The 15,125-nt window shown below is 46.1% G+C and overlaps 1 protein-coding gene across 6 annotated transcripts in view; it reads left to right on the forward strand.

The window, feature by feature from the left end:
* Positions 1-2,416: 2,416 nt before the first annotated feature.
* Positions 2,417-15,125, forward strand: part of GRIA3 (glutamate ionotropic receptor AMPA type subunit 3) — a 308,690-nt gene continuing 295,981 nt past the window's right edge. For 3 of the 6 annotated variants that reach the window (XR_011565376.1, XM_019956169.2, XM_070784757.1), the window contains exons 1-2: positions 2,772-3,075; positions 4,245-4,403. Coding sequence is in view for 5 of the 6 variants with exons in the window: in XM_019956169.2 (XP_019811728.1) it covers positions 2,967-3,075; positions 4,245-4,403 (268 nt within the window). In the remaining variant the exon portion in view is untranslated. Of the gene's footprint in view, positions 2,718-2,771; positions 3,076-4,244; positions 4,404-15,125 lie in introns of those variants that run through there. The other 3 variants (XM_019956167.2, XM_019956168.2, XM_019956166.2) reach the window with 3 other exon arrangements.

Genomic DNA, 15,125 nt, shown 5'->3' on the forward strand with positions numbered 1-15,125 from the left:
AGAATTTTCAAGTGCAGAGGCACTGAGATGCCTTTCTTCCTCTCATCTTTCCTTGCTGACCCATCCTATTACTCTTCCAGCCAAATGGCTAAAGATGGCCACAATTCTCTTCATCCACTGATGCTCAGTGTCAGCCAAGCAGGGCTGGGGACCTGGAGGCCTTCAGGAGTGAAGTGAGGTGTGCTGAAAGCTGCCCGCAACCCCGCCTCTGTCCAAAATATGTTGTCTATCCACCTGAAACCAACCTGAAACTCATCAGAGTTATTTCTTTGGCCAAAGCATTGAAGGCTCCTATTAAAATGCAACTATGTTATCTAAAAGGAGGAACATATAGTGCCTGGCACAGAGTACAGGTTCTCTAAATGTGTCATTTTTAATATTAAATTGCCACTGCCTGCTATTAGAACCTTAGTACAGATGCATCTACCAGATTCTGTCCTGTCTCCTAGGGCTCTGGAGGAACTACAGTGGGAAGACTGATGTGGAACACTGGCAAAAATTGGGCAGCTGAGTCTGAGGTTTGGGGGATGGTAGAGAAAGAGCAGGCTGATTGCATGAGGTACTTTGGGGGAGAAAATGGCACTATCAGAAGATGAGAAAGAGGGAAGAGAGTTTGGAAATTAACATTTATTGATTTCTTTGAGTCAGGCACTGAATTAGATCCACTTAATCCACTATCTTATTCAATCTACAACCAGTCTATCAGGAAAGAAATATTTCTATTTCCATTTTGCAGATGAAAGTCTGAACTGGGGTTCAGATTAAGAAAGTCACTCAAGGTCACACAATGCCTCTATATGATGGAATATAGATTTGAACCTGAACCTGTCTCCTTAAGTCCATGTCCCTGAATCATGTTGTCTCTCGCTCCACATTTGTCAAGAGGTAGTCAACCTAGCCTCTGCTACCCTTTGGTCCTAATATCCCAACCACCTGCAAATTTAGGCTTCTATGAATCCTAGGTTTCTCCCTCACTCTTTGCATGGACCATCCAAATGGAGACAATAGATTTCCATGGGTGGTGGGGTAGGAAGATATTCTACATTATCAGAATGGGTAGACATTTGGGAAGAGCCTAGAACTATTTTTCTGATTGCTCAAGGGTTTAAAAACTTTCTGTTCTGGGCTCCAATATATGTCACATCAAACCCAAAGTTCTGGCGTAATCAGTGTGTCAGTTGGGGCCCTGGGGCCCTGCCTTAGTATCCTCTACCCCATGCATACCACTTTGCTGAGGCTGGCAGGAAGTTTCATTTTCCACGTACACCAGGAGAAGAGGATATGAAAAAAAAAAAAAAGAACAGCTGTTGTGGGGAGGGACAAAATCCGGCCCTTCCCCAGTAGCTGGGGTAGGTGTGAAAGACTCTGGAGATAAGGCGGCTTCTTTTTTCTCACCATTGGAGAAAGGGGCTATGGAGAGGCGGCTACAGCCTAAGAGGTTTATTTGTCCAAGGGATGTTGTGGAGGGGACCACCCTCAATAGAGATCCAGACTGTATATTGTATATACAGGATCCAATCCCTGTTCTTTCTTCTCCTTAGACAAGAGGAGTGGGGGGAAACTGATGGCCTCTGGGGTCATCACTCAGGGGCCTAGGATACTATGCAGAAAGGCAAGACCGAGGGAGCAAGGCAGTTAGGGGCAGTTTCCTCCAACCTTAACTTCCAATCACTGTGTGTGTGTTAGTCACTCAGTCCTGTCCGACTCTGCGAACCCACAGACTGTAGCCAAACAGGCTCCTCCGGTCCACGGAGTGCTCCTAGCCACCATACCCCAACTCATTCCTACACCTCTCTCCTCCTTCACTGTTGGGACTGAGAGTCCTTTTCATTAACCTTTTAGTCACCACCTCCACGCACAGACTTTTCTACGTCCTCCCAAGCAGTCAGCCCCGTGCTGCCCAGCACAGCCGTCTCCCCCCTCCCCCGTAGGCCCGGCTCTGCGCTTGGGTCCGGAGAGGTACTCGCCTCCCAGAGCTGTGGGGATTGGGGGTGGCTGGGGGGCTCTTCACTCCTTCTCGGATCTCCGCTGTAAAAACTGAGCGGCATGGCCCAGGCATGCGCAGCATCTTCGGGCGCATTGTGATGGGAACTGCTTCTCCGAGTCTCTACAGAGACTCCAGAGTAACCACTCACCGCCCCCCGCAAGACCCCTCTGCTTTAAGCCAGACGCACAAACGCACAAACAAAACAGCTTTTCTTTCTTCTTTTCTTTAAAAAACTGGCTGCAGCTTGAGAGGCTGGCCCACGTGAGGACTGGTGTATTTCTATCGATTCCATCTCCCATGTTGACAAACGCCAGCACCGAGGCTTTGCAGTCCGCGGCTGCAGTTTGCAGTGGAGCTAAGCGGTGTGCGGCTTTAATTCCACGTCAGATCAACTTTGATCAATATCCCCCTACCGGCCCAATTGGAAGAGCCCAATTCGCCACCGCTGAGCCTTTTCGCTCTTTCCTTCTTTTTATCCCTCTTTAGACCCACCATCTTCTAGGGGAGAAAAGTCTCAGATTTTAATTTCTCTCTCTCTCTCTTTCTCTCTTTTGTTTCTTTGGGGGATTTATTGGTTTGTTTTCTGGTGTTTTGTCTTTTTCATTTTTGTTTTCTGTTTTTATTCTCTCTCTCTCTGTCTGTCTTAGTGATAGGGAGGGAGATCGCTTTGGCGAACCGAGCTTGCAGCCAATGAACCCGCCTTCCAGATTGGTGTGAAGACAGAAGTGAGGTGGGGGGCGGGGAGGGGGTGTGAGAGAGCCTGGGAACGAGAGGGAGCGAGAGGGGGAGCGTGAGAGAGAGAGAGAAGAGAGGAGGTGGTGGAGGAGGAGGACTAGTGTGGGGTGGAAAGGAAGAGTGAGCGAGAGCAAGTTGAGGGGAGGGGGTAAAAGAGCCGGCGATTTCTTTTTCTTTTTCTATTATTATTTTGACGACTCCCGAGTTGCGCCCATGCTCTTGTCAGCTTCGTTCTAGGCGTAGCATGGCCAGGCAGAAGAAAATGGGGCAAAGCGTGCTCCGGGCGGTCTTCTTTTTAGTCCTGGGGCTTTTGGGTCATTCTCACGGAGGATTCCCCAACACCATCAGCATAGGTAAGCGCGAGCCAGCCTGCCGGTCGGCCCCGGCTCTCCGGCACCCGAGCCCGCTGCCCTGGCACGGCTACCGGGTCCCTGTCCTGCATGGCCTGGGAAGGGACTGGGGATGGGGATCGGGCAGGAATCTCACGGGTCTGAACCCCAGAGAGCTGGCTGATCTGGGGAGCATCGGGAAACGGAGAGGTGGTCTCCTGGGGCTGGGGGTGGGGGTAGGCTGCCGGGTTTTCTGAGCTGAGCGGAGCCGGGGACGCCTGCAAGAGGCTGGGAGGCTGCAACCCGGCGCAGAGTCGCGGCTTTTCGGCTCGCTGCCCCGGACTTTGCCATGGCGTGCGTGCCGCCGCTGCAAGTTGTCCCAGGGTGATGCCGCCTGTCTGGCTGCGCCAGGGCGCGTAACCCGGTCCAGGGCGCCCCGTCCCGCGTCTCCGAGTCCCGAGAGACCGGCTAGTGCTAGGGGAGGTGGAAACCCACTCTGCATCCCCGAGACCCGGGCAGCCACCGAGGTCGGTGGCGGAGCGGGTAGAGGCAGGGGTGAGACTAGGAGCTGAGCCAGCGAGCGGCGAAGTCACGCAGCCCACGAATTCATGAATTGCCGCTGTGTCTGTCTGGAGTCCGGCTCCCGGGCGCTGGGAGGGAGTTCTCTCGGCTTCTGCCTGTATTTACCAGTCAAGAAGTTCGAATTGTTGCCAATTACAGAACCCAGCCCCTGTATTGTCACGGGGTGGAGGGGGCTGTGGGGAACAGGATAGAGTAGCAGGGGGAAATGAAATTGTTTTTCTCTCCAACCTTTCCCTTTGCGCCAGTAAAGGATGAACCGGCTTGTGGAGATAGGAGGTAGGAGGGAAGAGGGGACAGGAAGCTACCGCCTGAGAAAGAACCAAGTCCCACTCTTTATTCCATCGTCCGACCCCCAAAGCAGGCTCCTCGGGCCTCTTTCCCCATGCCCCCTTTTCCCCAGCGTCTCCTCTGACTCTCTGAAGGAAAACTAGGTTTCTCTTGGCCAAAATTTGAGTTGGCAAGAGTCATCAAAGACACACAGGTTGAAAATCAAAATCATCGTCGTGCACCCGGGTACCACTGAGAGGGTATCGTCCATCTGTAGTGCTCCCCAATTTCTAACTCCTCGGGGGGGAGGACACAAGCCAAATCTCAGTTCCCTTTGCTTCTAGGTGGACTTTTCATGAGAAATACGGTGCAGGAGCACAGTGCTTTCCGCTTTGCTGTGCAGTTATACAACACCAACCAGAACACCACCGAGAAGCCCTTCCATTTGAATTACCACGTAGATCACTTGGATTCTTCCAATAGTTTTTCTGTGACTAATGCTTGTAAGTAGATCTGCTTTTCCTCGTTGTGGGACCTGGGGACCTCATTCGCATTTCGCTTATGGGACCTGGGGTCTGCTCTCCCTGCTGGAGGGGGGCTGATTGCCCCAGTAGACATTCAAGAGGCTCGAGTCAATTCAGGTTTCAGGCGACATAAATGAACGCCAGAGGATCCTGCTGAGGGAGGGACTTAAGGCTGTACACAAAACTCTGTCGTGAATAATGTTTGATGCAAAACTTTCATTTTCCTCCCTGCTAAACTGGCGCTCCCTCCCCCGCCACCCCCTCCCCTTTCTTTTCCTTTGGCTGGGGGAAAAAAAGGAAAAAATAGCATAGTTGTTCATGGAAATTTTTTCTGATGGGATTAAAGAAAGAAGCCTCTTGATTGAGTCAATTCATTACTTGACTGTTAAAGCTAGCACCTGGCTGTAAGAAGGAGCTGAATTTGACAATCGCTATGTAGAAGCCAAATATGAGAAATTCTGCAAACAAGTGACCTTGAGGGACAGATTAGGCTGGGTTCCCTGGTTTCTTTCTGTCCTAGAATATCACCTTTCTTACCAAGAGAGCTCTGATAGGAACTGATAAGACTGCAAACTGATTAGGAGTGATGAACACCTGGCAAACTGACGGGAAGGGAGAAAGTGTTCAGAGGACTCTCTGGAAAAAGCTACCTCTGTTCTGTCTCCCCTAGTGGTGTTTGCTCCCTGCCCCCATGGTTAAGGACAACACAGTTCTTAACTTAGAGCAAAAGGTGGAAGGGGGAGGTTGCAGCAGGAAACTGGATATGAAAAGGGAGCAATTTCATCAGCCCCAAAGCAGCTTCTGAAACAGCTAGTTGTGCCCTGTGATTGTTCCCGTGGAAAGGGGACATTTTAAGAAGTAAAGCCACAGGAACCCAGATGACTAATAGCCTGTTGGACACAGGTTTTTCTGGAATGTTTTATGAGAAAGACTGATCATTCTTCATCTAAGCTTATTTCATGAAAAGTTTTCACACCAATGAAGGTGATGATGGCATAAATATGTTTTGCTGTTATGGCTGGTGTATTTGGGAATTTTTGACTTTTGATTTTCTTTCAGGGGAGAAATGATATTTATATTTGGTTGGGTAAAACTTTGTATATGACATTCTTCAAATGCTTCTGCCTCAAAGGATATGTGATTTCCAAAAACTGTTGACAGGGTCTCCAAGGCCATGGGTTCCTTGGATTTGAAGACTTAGGTCAAGGGGATGGAGGTAAAGTACTTTGCAAGAAATGGTGACAGTTATCAGCTTTAAGAAAATTTTCTCTGAAGGTACAGATCCTTATAAGAACATGTTCTGAGATACTCTGTATTTGACATTCTTTGGCTTTCTGACATTGACAAAAATAGGCGCTTATTAATTCCAGCTAAGTGTGAAAGTTACAAAATGTCTGTCTATACTTTGCATCTTATTTTGGTAATCCCAGCCTGTCTTCTATAGCACACTTACAACACACATCTGACTCTTAATCCTGCAGCACTGTGATCTTGTCTAGAGGCTGAATTTCAAACGCAGCTTCCTAAGTATCAATTAGAACAGATTCAAAACTAAATACATGAAACTACCCGGATTTATTACTATTAATAATGAATAACATTTATTTCAACTCACTTTAGTGCCTTTCCACTGATGAGGACTGAGATAAAGAGTGCTAACTGACTCCTCAGGAATGACTGATTTCCAAGAATTTGGGTCTTGTTTTTTATGGGCAAATCAGATTGGCACTCGCCAGCCCAGGGCCATCAGAACCCTACTCAAGGAGCATTCAGGAAATAATCCTTGCCATGTGAAAAGCTCAGGTTTGAGAACAGGCAGTGAGTCATCCATATTGGGTGTCGAGTTGCCTTAATGCCTTATCTCTCAGAGCAATAAAGGAACAACCATGAAAGGAAAAGAAATTGATCAGAAGCCCCTACCCTAAGTCCACAGCACTTCAGTTTATAACCTTACAAGACTAGGTTATTGATGGGGGCTTGAAAGTGTGATATAAAGGGTGTGGCTCACTGGGCAACAGGAAAGACAAAACAGAAAGGTGACCTTGCCCTTCGTATGCCAAGTCCACACATATGCACACACTGACTCACACAGAAGACATTTCCAGAAACCAGTGATGTGTACCCAGCTGCCTGTTGCACACTCAGACTTTACAGCTCAGAAGACAGAGGAGGAAAACTCATCATCTCTGGTCCTCAAAACAGTCCTCTTTGAATGTCATAATCACTGAATGGGGGCCAAATCTCAAAGCTGTCTCCGACGGATAGTCTCTGAATGCAGAACACAATCATTTCACGGGGCCAGGGAAGTCCTGTAGGTGGATCTCATTTCTTGCCCTGGCCTTTTTCTCTTGGAATTGAAGATCACGTGACATAGATGTCCGCACACAATACTAGTTTGGCAATAGAGACTGGCAGGTGATCCTGGTTCCATTCTTACAATTGATTGCACTATGGAGCAGAGACAAAAAAAAAAAAAAAAAAAAAAAAAACCCTGGATCTTCTGGCCTGCCCTTCCCTGGAGATCTAGGGAGAATTTGAGAAAACCCCAGAAGAGTCCAAATCTGGTCACCCACCTCTCCTATCTGATTCAATATGGAATAGAATGGCAAAAATTAAAGACCTTTCCCTTCTTCCTATTCAGAATTCCTTGTTTCAGCTTCCCCTAACACTAGAATTGATTTATTTCCATGATCTTTCCTGTGCCCTCAATCTTAGGGCAGGCACACAATTTTGAGGACACAGGTATTATGCAGGTAAACAAATATGTCAAAAATAAACAAGTGGTAATGCCTCCTGTATATGTCCCTGCTCTCCCTCCGCATCCCCTCCTCCAATGTATTCAGAGAGTTTCCTTGCAATGAATCCCAGGCATCAGTTATTTAAAGACTCTTCTTCACCAGCAACCTTTTTTTTTTTTTTTTTTTTGCACAACTTCCAAGAGGTTTGCTTAAGACAGACTCCAACTTCATTTCGCGTCTTAAGAGGGCAATAACAGCATGCTGGCTTTGAAAGGTGGTTCATTTGGGATCTCAGCTCAGAGGTGAATTGAAGTTTATCGAAGAGACTCATCTGATTTGGAGCACATGTTCTTATTTCACAGGGATTAACTGAGTTTGCTGCCTTCCTTTACAATTTGGCCAGGTAGCCCCAGAAAGAAGGATGGTGTGAATAGTATGATTCTAGGACACATGCCTTCAGGTACACACAGGTACCCCTACACACATAGTCAGTATTCATGCAAAGAGATGTACACACATGCTTTACATTGTATACACATTTGCTCTTTAAAAACCAGATTTGATCATCATAAGGCTTTGGGGGAATGTGGCAGCACCCAGGGACCGCCAGGTCCCCTTGGGGTGGCTTGCTTGCCCTGGTTCCTCAGGAAATGCCTCCAATTCCCTTGAAGTCTCCTCCTGTGTCTTGCTGCTGTGCACTTGTAGTGTACTCCACACTACATCGCCCCAGCCTCTGCAGTGTCAGCTCATTAGCACACAGATCTCATATTCCCTCTCCGCACTGTCATTGCAAAAATTGCTGTTGTACACCTTTACAGCCAACAAATGTGTTCGTGGATTACGCACTGTTTGCAAGAGGCAAGGAAAAGGCAAATGTAACCTTAAAGGTTATTCACCACAAAATTGTGCTCTTAACGCACTTGGCTTAAATAAAAATCTGTTGATGGAGGCACAGTAGTGATGGTGGGACTGAGAGTGGGACTTAGGAGTGCAGGCTCTAATGGAGCCCCAGGAAAAATCCCTTTGGCTGGTGAAATGTACCTCATCAGCTGCAAATTTGTGTTCCATTAATTTTTTTCAAGCCATTTGAAATATACCTGCTAACTGAGAGCACACTCCTTTTTAACTGAGCGCGTTTTGCTACCAAGTGTCCTTAGCTGAGACAGGTTTTTGTCTCTTGCCCACAGAGTCACAATCTAATTATCTCATTAAATTGCCAGGTTCTATTTAACTGTTTAAGTCCAGCTGGGAAAGAAATGTCTCTCGTGATCCTATTCTCTGCTCTTGGGTGGGTCTTGTTTGGTTTGCATTTTACACATCATCTTTGGAAGCAGGGTGAAGACCCATCATATCCTGGCACCTGCCTTCAAACAGATCTTGGCACACTAACCAGTGTCAGTTGCTTCAGCTCCACCTCCCACCCCCAATTCCCCCATCTTTGCACCTTAACAGCTCTCCCTCTGTCTGCTGGTGGTCTTCCATAAGCTCACTGGAGCACGAAGAGGTCGCCGGTCAAAGATTTAAGTCACCTTCTCACAAGCTTTATTATGTTTTTTCTTTTTTCTTTAATCTGTTTTTCACGTGGTGAGGAGGGAGACAGGTGATGCTGTTCATTTGGGCCATAAAAACAGACGGCAATCAGCGGGCTGTAAAGCTGAGCATCCAGCAAAGTGTAGGACCGCCCCTAGAAGGCAACTTCTGGTTATCTACTAAGTGGAGCAGGGGCGACAGGAAGGGTCTGAGGGCAATGAAGAAACAAAACCTCTTTGTTCTCCATCTATGACCACTGCAAAAAGAGCCATGGTTTTTCTTCCTCTCAGCAATTTTAACTTTTTTTCCTTAAAATGAAACTAGTTTCTCACGTCCGCCACTTCTGCCTCTATCAGAGATCTGTTTCCTTCATTCTGCCTTTTTCTCGCTGCTCACCAAGACTCCATGAGAATAGTGAGGGCTGGCTGAGATTGTTATTGTATTTTTTCTAACTCCTGGTATTTCTAAAACATTTCATTATTATGGGTAGTCAGTGGTGATTGGCTGGTTTCAGTTTAACAGATGGAAAAATAAATGAAGCTTCTGAGGCACCATTATTAATCTTCCTTTGTGGATAAGAGATTTGTTATTTTTATATAATTGGCTAAAGGATTAAAAGACAGCATGCATTTTTAGAGAGGGCCAGCATTTAAGAAGGTAGAATTCATACCTTCACAGGGAGAAGGGGGGGATACATATGCTAATTCTGATGATTCCACTTTGAACTTCTTAGACTGAGACCACAAATATATTTGAAAGACCTTTCAAAAAACTTTCCATCTGCTCTGAATGTCAGGAAAATTATTTGCATACTTTACCTGGCCCATTAAAAAAAAGTCAAGTTTTGACTTTGTTCCTTTGGTGCTTTGACTTTGATGCTTTGGGTCTAATTAGATGACATGTCCACAGGAGGGTGCAAACCCAAGGTGGGGGCTCTGGGCACTTTCCAGCAGGAGTGTGGGAGTTGTGCAGACACAAAAGGAAGACCCTCCCAGCTTGGGAAATGTCTGAGAGCTGACAAATAGCCTCAGCCTGTCTGTGGGGTGAGCCTTGAGCCAGGGCAGCAGCCCCTGAAAGGGGTGGGTACTTGGCAGAAGTTCCACATGGACGGAATTTGTCCTCTTCTCACTTCTTCCTCTTCTCTTGCCGTTATTTTCTCCTCATGCTCCACCTGCCCAGCCAAGGCCCATTCACTGGTATCCCACTGGCCCCTAAGTCAGAGATCTGACCCACCATACCAGGGATTGTTTCCTACTCTAGACTTTTCCAGTCCACATGCTCCTTCTCTAACCAGAAGATCTCTGTCCTTGGTCCATACTCCTACTTTGAGGGTGACAGCTTTCTATCTAATTTAAGAATCGAGCTGAGAGTGGCTGATACAGGGTTAATATACCTAACTGGGGAGTGTTTGCTCTAAAACCAGAGACAATGGGAAACCAGAATGCCTCAATTCCAAGGAAAGCTACTCAAACAGGAGTGTTTCTGGACATGAGGTGCAGAGCAGCTGTTCAGTCTATCCAAACCAGAGATCAGCTGCCCCTGGTCAGGGAAGACCTCTTCAGGCCAAAGTCGAATCCAAAACAGGGGATATGTGTGTATGTATGGCTGATTCACTTAGCTGTACAGCAGAAACTAAAACAACATTATAAAACAACTATACTCCAATAAAAAATTATATATAAAAAATAGCTCCCTACATGTGGTAGGTTTGGTGTAAGTTCACCCAAGGCATAGGGGAGGTGCACCTTCCCCATGTTGAACTTAAGTATCTTTGTGGTCATTTGGGAAGCAGCAAAAGGTCATAGGCACTCAGTTTCTGCCTAAAGAAGACCGTATGTGCGGTTTTTTGTATCTTAATCATGCCTCAGTAAAGTAGTTCTTAGAAAATGTCAACTTTTTAGATCTACTACCCAAAAAGAGGCTGCTGCAGAGTCTGAAGGTGCCTATGTGGGCCCTGGCAGGGGATGCACTGGCAAGGAAGGGAGGCCATAGGAGGGGAGAAAGGTGCTGAGGAAGCTGGTCTCAGACTGAAAGCGCTCTTTCCCTGGGGTGGCATGCATAATGTAGTGATTACGAGGCAGCATCTAACTCTAGAGGGACTTGGAAGCCTAGGTGAGCAGTGTCTCCTCCCTTCCCCCTCCATTTCTCCCTTCCTTTTTCTCAAGTGCACACTCTGGTTACCCTCAACACACACACACAATGGAAAGAAGCAGAATACTCTGTTCTGGATTTCAGGTTGAGCAATAGTCAGAGAAGTGCAGTAAGTCCCCTACATATGAATGAGCTCTGTTCTGAGAATACATTTGTAAGCCCAGTTTGTTCATAAGTCCAACAAAGTTAGCCTAGGTACCCCACTCACACAACCAGCTATTCAGTACTATAGTGTAATAGGTTTATAATACTTTTCATACAAAGAATATGTACAAAACAAAAAATAAAGAAAACATTTTTAAACCTATAGTACAGTATCTTGAAAAGTACAGCAGTAGCAACTACATCACAGCTGCTTTTACACTTGCTTCCAGACATCCTGGGCTTGAAATAAGGATACTCTACTACTGTACTCTACACAGTACTGTAAAGTACACAAAAGCACAACCACTTGTGGAGTGTACACACGTGTGACAATGTACACCAGACACATGAACTAACTTATGTGATTGGCCATGCAAACATATGTTCACACCTTTGAACTTTCACAACGTGAAGGTTCATATGTAGATACTTTTCCATGTTTACTGCCGTCTGGACTTCCCTTCTCCTCAGTTGCTACCTGCCATTTACTTCTGTAGCACTTGTCATCAATGTGACCATCTGTACTTATTTAGAAGGGGTGTGGGGATAAGAAGGAGGAAAGGAGACACAGCTGGTCATGACCCTTAACTCTATAGGGTTAAGTCTAGAACAGCACTTCTCACCTTTCATGGGCATAGCAGACACCTGGGATCTTGTCAAAATGAAGATTCTGATTCAATAGATCTTCAGTGTCCAAGAATCTGCATTTCTAGCAAGCTCTCAGGTGATGCCAATACTGCTGGTACTCAAACCACATTTTGCAGGGAGACTGTGATCACCAAAGAAAAAGGCTCCCCCAGACAAGCTCTTACCCACATGACTTTCAAAGAAAACTTTATAAGAGACACATTTGGCTCATTCTGACTCAAGGATGTCCCTATCATACTCTTAACCACCCTGTGTTCATTTCAGCCATGTCTGTAGGTGTCTGGTGAGAGCATCTAGTTAAGAGTTGCTTTTCATAGGGCTTTGGAATGGAGACTGGAAGGCATGCTGAGGGGGGAGGTAGCTCATGAGCCAGGCTGACGGTAACTTGGCTTCTTGCCACACCCCAAAGTGTCCCTTTTAGAAACAACCTGCCCAAGAGAGCAAAGGTTGGCATGCAATTCCAACTGCCTCTCCACTTTGCTTCTTGGGGTCATGGCATGCCAGAAGCAGGCACGTAGCATCTGCTCCTCAGCTGTCTGACTTTCCTTCAACAGGGTTAGAAATATGAAGTACAACACAACCCAAGTTCTGTCTGCTTCCCTAAGAGCCTGAAAAATTGACTCCATTTTCAAGGCTGGTGCCAGGCACTCATTGTGAGCTAGAGGGGAGGGTGGGAAAGTGATGTCATTTTCTAAGACATGTGAGCTGATGAGCGCTCCAGGGAAGTCATTAAAAGCTTATCCAGTGTCATTTGAGGACTATCAAATAGCACCCTATCATCACCCAGTATTGCCCCCCAACAGTCTGCCATTAGTCTGAAATCCCAGCAATTCACTTATTTCTGTTACAGCACTGAAAACCTGTGCTAAAATGCAAGCATGCCATCTCTGGTAGGGAATGCATTAAATCCTTATCAGCCATTACTATTTCGACAGTAATTCTTTGATCAGATTACTACCTCTTACCTTGCAGGATCCTCAGAGGAGGTTTTCCAAGACAGGTAAGTGACCCCAGAACAAGGGACCTGCCCGAGAGAGTGGGGTGCCCAGTGCATGGTGGGCATTCAGGGGGCAGTGGGAGACTCTGAGAGATGAGCAGGAGTTACTCAAATACACTCCACCTAGTTTGCAACATGTGACCTTCTCCATAGATCAAAATCTGGTCCTTTATTAACTAAAATTTGAATTGTTTTTGACCCTCCAAATCACACCTTTCTGGTAGTAGTGGTCTGCTGCTGCTTCCGTGCATGGTCATTTCTTGCAATACATGACCCCAATCTCTGGGATCCCCGTAATTACTGTGAGACATTTTCAGAAGGACAATCAGTTTGTGATGAGGGGTGGTGAGGATTTTTTGTTTAACGTGTAAAAAATGTTGCAATCAAAAATAGTCCCCTTTCAGTCGTCTATGATTGACTGATCTACCTTGTCAAGTACGCATTGCAATCAGGGCCCTCATCCTTGCTGCTGCCCAGAAAGGAATTGGCTACCAGTAACAGATGAGACCTGAAAAGATCAGGACCCAGTTCACAGAGGAATCATTGTGTGGATGTGGGTGTGGGTTTCTGTGTGGATGAACACTTTGGTAAATTTAAGGTAGAAAGGCCACTAACATCCACAGTTAGCCAGAACCTGTTATATATTCTCAAACATTCTTATATCTTATTGCTGTTTCCAAGACTACTTGTTGGCTAGTTTAAAACAGTATTTCTTGAATTGGCCCACTTGCAGCAGAATCACCAGAGATGCTTGTTAAACACATGAATTCCCAGGTCACACTTCAGACATATTGAATCACAAAATATAAAGATAGGCCTTCTTAACAAACTCTATGGGTAATTCTAATGCACACAAGATTTTGGAATCACTGGTTTCATTAGCCCTGGTAGTGTAAACAGAGATATGTGGATTCGTATTGAATACTTGTTGAGCATGCCCTAATCTCCAGGCATTGACCAGGTACTTTCTACACATGTTACTTTTGTAAGTGAGGTGCTGTTGGCCCATGCAAGCATTAGTGAGTTGGGCTCTGAGATTGGACAATCAAGACTTGAAAGAGCTAAGAGACTCACCTCAAGTCACAGTGTCTGAGGTAAACAAATCAAGCAAAAATGTTCTTTGAGATGGTAAGCAGGGACAAGAAAATGATCTGCCTTGACAGTGCTTCTTTCCTTCTTGGCTAATGATTGGTCTTTAGCCATGCTGTAAACTAGGTGGCTTGGCAATGCCAATCCATTTGTTAAAGTGATGCACTGCAACCAGTTTATATAGCATTCATTGTGCCATCCTTGCTATCAAAAAACTTAATACTAGTGTTGAAATAATAATAATAACTCCCATTCATTGAGCCCATGCCACATGGAAAACATTGCACTAAGTGTGGTACATGTCTTATCTCATGGACTCATCATAGCATTGCTAGAAAGGAGCTACTCTCATCCCCAGTTTATAAAAGAGGACTCAGAGGTGGTTATATATACATATATATATTATATATATATGCAACTAGCTCAAGGCCATGTGCATGCCCAGTTGCTCATTGTGTTCAGCTCCTTGCAACCCCATGAACTGTAGCCTGCCAGACTCCTCTGTCCATGGGATTATCCTGGAAGGAATACTGGAGTGGATTGCCATTTCCTCCTCTAGGGGATCTTTCCAATTCAGGGATCAAACCCGCATCTCTTGAGTCTCCTGGATTGGCTGGCACATTTTTTTTTTTTAACCACTGTGCCACCTGGGAAGCTCAAGGTCACACAGTTGGCTAATTAGTGGAGTCAGGCTTCTACCTGAGATCTTTCTGTCTCTAGAGGTGGGACTCGTGTCAACTGGGGTTGAGATCACAGATGATGATGGGCCAGGTGGATCACATAAACGTGGAACTTGGGCTTGGTATAGAGGGGTGGGTGGGGCCTGTGGCCATCTGGAGAGTTCATGTCACTTCCAGAATACATTCAAATCCAATATGAGACAAACAAAACATCTGTGACAGGACTTGGGGTGGGAAGAGGTGGAAGGTATGAGTTTCGGACCTCTGCACTACACTATCCACCTCCCTCTACCAACTGAGTTACTGGCTGAGGGAAGCTCTATTAACTGATAGTCATAATGAATGGGGGGAAAAAAAGAGACAAATCTCTTCTTAGTAAAAATCTCCTTGACTTTTCCTTCATTGTGTTCCATCAAGGTACCTCAATATGGCAGAACTTCCCTCCTTTGTCTTTTTGGCCCTACATCATACCATGCATACACTGTATATCCAGTAGCGGCTTTTCATGGTTGAGTGCCAGCTCAACTCTGACTAATCTTCTCCCAGGCAATGCTGAGGCCTGCAGCAAGGTCAGAACGCTGGCACAGTCATTAACAAGTGCTCAGCAGGCCAAAAGAGATACTTCCAGGCAGTGGCAACCCACTCCAGTACTCTTGCCTGGAAAATCCCAGGGACAGAGGAGCCTGGTAGGCTGCAGTCCATGGGGTCGCGAAGAGTCGGACAC

This window comes from Bos indicus, chromosome X, assembly GCF_029378745.1.
Source record: "Bos indicus isolate NIAB-ARS_2022 breed Sahiwal x Tharparkar chromosome X, NIAB-ARS_B.indTharparkar_mat_pri_1.0, whole genome shotgun sequence".
Lineage (NCBI taxonomy): Eukaryota > Metazoa > Chordata > Mammalia > Artiodactyla > Bovidae > Bos > Bos indicus.